Source organism: Etheostoma spectabile, chromosome 1 (assembly GCF_008692095.1).
Source record: "Etheostoma spectabile isolate EspeVRDwgs_2016 chromosome 1, UIUC_Espe_1.0, whole genome shotgun sequence".
In the NCBI taxonomy this organism is placed as follows: Eukaryota; Metazoa; Chordata; class Actinopteri; order Perciformes; family Percidae; genus Etheostoma; species Etheostoma spectabile.
The window spans coordinates 15861581-15865758 of NC_045733.1; the positions used below are offsets into that span (position 1 = coordinate 15861581).

The window sequence follows — 4178 nt, forward strand, 5'->3', positions numbered from 1 at the left end:
TTCCCTAATGGGGAAAAAGTTTATCTATCTAACATTTAACTTCGATAGCTAATCAAACTGATCCAAATCCGCTATGTTTTTAGGTATTTTGTAAAACTAATTATATAAAATGGTAAACTGTCCTTTCTGTCAGAAAATATAGCTCTCCTAATCCCCAACCCCTGATGCTTCTGGTCGGATCATTCACACATGACTGGCTACAGTCGACTGCAGCACCGCTAGCACACCAGACCAGACTTGACTACTTTTCTGTGTAAAATACTGAAGCTTTGGCAGAATAGAAAGGACTTCAACGCGCTAAAAAAGACTAACTGACGCTCGGTTTATATAACTTCATCAAGTTCGAATCAAAAAGCTCAATTCAACTGTAAAAGTGTTAACCATTAACATGTTAGCTTAGTTAAAGTGACGCTAGCTTTAACGTTAACGTTACTTCCAACCTTAGCTAAATCTGAGTCAAACAACCTGTTACATACCATGGTTACACCACATAGTTGCCTCCGTTTGTTCCCTTGTTCATCTTACCTGTCAGAAAAACGATTAAAATCCACCATTTCAGCAGCGAAAACATTTTCCAAGTCCTGCAGGTGAAGTTCATAACAGTTTTCTGACGAACGTCTAACGTTACTTCTTTTCCCTTTAGTCTCATCCCTGGACGATGTTTCAGGTTCACGCCACACACGGACAGTTACTAACTGTAAGATAACGGGACCAGCGTCAAGCTTGTCAAAATAAAACTTAGCATTTCCGGCAAGTGCTTCCAGAATAAAAGCTTTGCTGACACGGGCAGTGAATGAGAACATTTGTGTTGTTATGTATTCAAGAAACGAACTGTATTTTACTTAAGTGTAGATTTTGATATAGCCCTACTCATATTAATTTACCTATACACACAAGCCAAAATGTTACGGTTACTGCATTGGAACTTGCAAAAAGTAATAAACAAAATAATAATAATAATGATGAGATAAAAAATTATTTGTTTAATTTTGTGTAATAATGAACTTTAACGTTTAGTTTTTTTTTAGAGTTACACTTTCATTGCACTCGCCAGGAGGTGTAGAGTTATATCTGAGTGGCACAATATCCTACTGGAGCCACATATAGACAGTGATAGGAGTCTAGTTGGAATAGCACGGTGCAGCTGTACTAAAATCTCTCACTGTAGCCTATGTTTTGAAAAGGCCTACCGGTTAACTAAGGGAATGTGTACGTTTTTTCTCTGAAACAAATGCATTACAAGCTACTTTTTAGTAGCCTAATGTATTCATCTGATGGATAGCCATGCGCGCTTTGGAAGAAGGTCTGGCAAAGCAAGATTGTATCGGCTGTGACGTAAGATGTAGGCCTCTGACTAAAGTAAAATGTCAAACCTTAGCCATAATAGAAAATAATAAACTACATGTGGTATCCTCACTTTTTCTTGATCATATTTAATGTTATAATTTTATTTTGAAGTCTAAATGATACCTTGTGTAACTTTACGCACGGAGGGTGCATGGAGGGAGGCGCAGAGCCGCTCTTTCCAGACAATGGATGGTGGCGGTGATGGAGGAGAGGACATTTTTAACGACATATAAAAGTTGATGACGAAATTAATCTACCAAATGACAATAAATGCTAAAACTGGTACTTCTAGTAATAAATTGTTGTCTTTGCCCCATATGTATCAATTCTATTTGATTATAGAACAGTTGTTTTGCAGACCAATGTTGCCATCTAGTGTTCAGAACTCATGCATTCGCAAAAAGCTGTTTTGGTCATTTTATTTCCGCTTTATTTGTACAGCATATGACATGATTACACACAATGTTTCACAACACAAATCCCAATGTAAAACTGGCAACATTACCATTGATGAGATAAAATAGCATTTCTAATGTACATTGTCTAATTTCATTGCCTTTCAACATAAATCTCTTTACAAAATACTTAACACATCAATACAAAACATCTTTGAAGGTAGCATGGCAAAAGGAGACTTTACATTCCAAATTTAGACATTTATTTATTCATTTAAAAATAGATCTGTGATGAAATCCAACAATCAGAGGACGAAAAAAAGCACCAAATAGAGCACATTAAAACTGGTTCAAGGTCTGTTTCTATACAAGGACAGACATTAGCTAACTCAAATAAACAGAAATAATCCTATGAAGCGTAAAAAATGACATAATTAAAGCCCTTTATTAAGTGTGGCGGTAGCTTCCTAACTACCACTGGTTACAGCCAACAGCAGAATACAACTCAAATCAAAACAGACAAGGCCTTGTATTCTTATGTAGCAATGCCAACATTGTGAGTTTAAAGCTAAAATATCACCTAACTTCTGTGTTACACAGCTCTCTAAAACTAATCTTTACACAAACAACTCAAAATTGTTCAACCTCTCTACCGTAAAATGACAGATTATGCTTCCCCTTAAAATCTAGTACATTTGTGGCATTTGAGCCAATTATGTTAAAACAAGAGCAATATGGAGGCAAAAATGTTGTTGCCAACCAGGCCACACCTTGAGTGTGATGTCATTGCCATTGGAGTAAAGTCATTAGAGAAGACAGAAGATGGAGACGATGGCCGATAAGGGTTGGAGACTTAGTCATGGAAGTCCCTCCTCGGTGGCTTATTGGCTGGCACAGCTGGTCTGTCACGATTGCGATCATCATAGCGGTCGTCGTCATTACTACGTCGGTCTCTGCGGTCATCGTAGCGGCGGTCGTCGTCATAGCGCTCATTGCGATCACTGTACCTTTCGCGGCGGTCGGTGTAGTCGCTGCGCCGATCGTCGTAGTCGCTGCGGCGGTCGTCATCTCTGCGGCGGTCGTCGTAATCGCTGCGGCGGTCGTCATCTCTGCGGCGGTCGTCATAGTCGCTGCGGCGGTCGTCAAGCTCCTTGCTGTTCTTGTAGTCGCGTTCACTTAGTTCAACAGGGTTCCTCGCACTGGAGTCAGAGCCCCGGGTGTCCTCCAGCAAACCATTTCTAACTGGCTCTTTGACAGTTTCCCTCTCCTCCTCCTCCTCACGAACTCTGGAAAGGAAACACATAACAGTCATGTTTGTGAAGGGTTTCCAATTGATTGTGTTTCCTTGGTAGAGTTCACCTGGAACAAAGCTTTCACCATAGTTGCTTAGAAAACTTCCCAATTCTTGCTAAAGAAATGTGGCAACAGGCGATGTTTATCTACAGCTGTGATATTTTACACTAGGCATTCCATCAATGCATGTAATCCTGACAACAAATATGACTCTGACATGAACAGGATAATTGGGATATGTTCACATCACAAATGCTCATGTTGCTTCTGTGAAGAGTGCAAGCTGTTTTTCTTGTTTTACTGAGATACAAAAAAAATAAAAATATCTATCTATCTATCTATCTATCTTCGACTCTTTGAAAAAAAAAAGTGTGTTTATGTATAATGTTGACTTGCAGCTACTTTGTTTGCTCATAACATCTGTTGATCTATAGGATTTTTGGAGGCGTTTATCTTAGTGATTAACACATTTGACTTTGTGCCTATGAAAGCAGTAGGTCTATTAGACGTCTTCAACTTTACTGCAATAAAAAAAGATTTTCATATGAATAAAATGTGCTGTATAAATAACATTTTGACAGGTTGTTAATTTCTCTGTCTATTAACCTAAAAGCCCTGATATGTTCAACCACCTGCCTCGATCAGTTAGTAATTAGTTTACGTTGTGTGACATTGGTGTTTCAAAGGTTTAGGTACTAACAAAACAAAAACTAATCCAGGTAGCGGTAGACAAGCCTCTCTCATGTTCTGTGAAGTAAAAATGTTTTTGTCAATGGTGTCTGGTGACTTTGACAAGAGCAAAGATAAACAGCTTCAGTCCCTCCTGTAAACTTCAACAGGGCTGTCTGACGGCAAGGTACAGTAGTGACAATATTCCAAATATAGCATACACACAGAGATTCTTCTTTTAGGTGAACCTTTTAGTGGCTTAAATACATTGCTGCCGTGCTCGTACACAGCCAGACATTGCTTAGCTTCCATGCTTGACCTCCTTCCTGGGTGTGCTTACCGCCATCTACTGTAGGTAATATACTGACTACTAAGTACCTCATAAAATCTGAACTATTCCTTTAAGAATTGTGAATGGGCCACATCAGATTAGGGCTGCACAATTAATCAAATTTTAATCGCGATCACGATTTA

The 4178-nt window shown here is 38.9% G+C and overlaps 2 protein-coding genes across 6 annotated transcripts in view; both read right to left on the bottom strand.

Moving 5' to 3' along the window:
• Nucleotides 1–745, bottom strand: part of LOC116669980 (immunoglobulin-like domain-containing receptor 2) — a 22295-nt gene extending 21550 nt beyond the window's left edge. For all 3 annotated transcript variants that reach the window (XM_032500273.1, XM_032500363.1, XM_032500193.1), the window contains exon 1: nt 526–745. In XM_032500273.1, the coding sequence (XP_032356164.1) occupies nt 526–649 (124 nt within the window). In that variant the 5' untranslated portion in view covers nt 650–745. The remainder of the gene's footprint in view (nt 1–525) is intronic.
• Nucleotides 746–1762: 1017 nt separating this feature from the next.
• The window catches only part of gpa33a (glycoprotein A33 (transmembrane), paralog a), an 8410-nt gene continuing 5994 nt past the window's right edge, over nt 1763–4178 (bottom strand). For all 3 annotated transcript variants that reach the window (XM_032501912.1, XM_032501739.1, XM_032501822.1), the window contains exon 7: nt 1763–3028. In XM_032501912.1, coding sequence (XP_032357803.1) covers nt 2596–3028 — 433 coding nt within the window. In that variant the 3' untranslated portion in view covers nt 1763–2595. The remainder of the gene's footprint in view (nt 3029–4178) is intronic.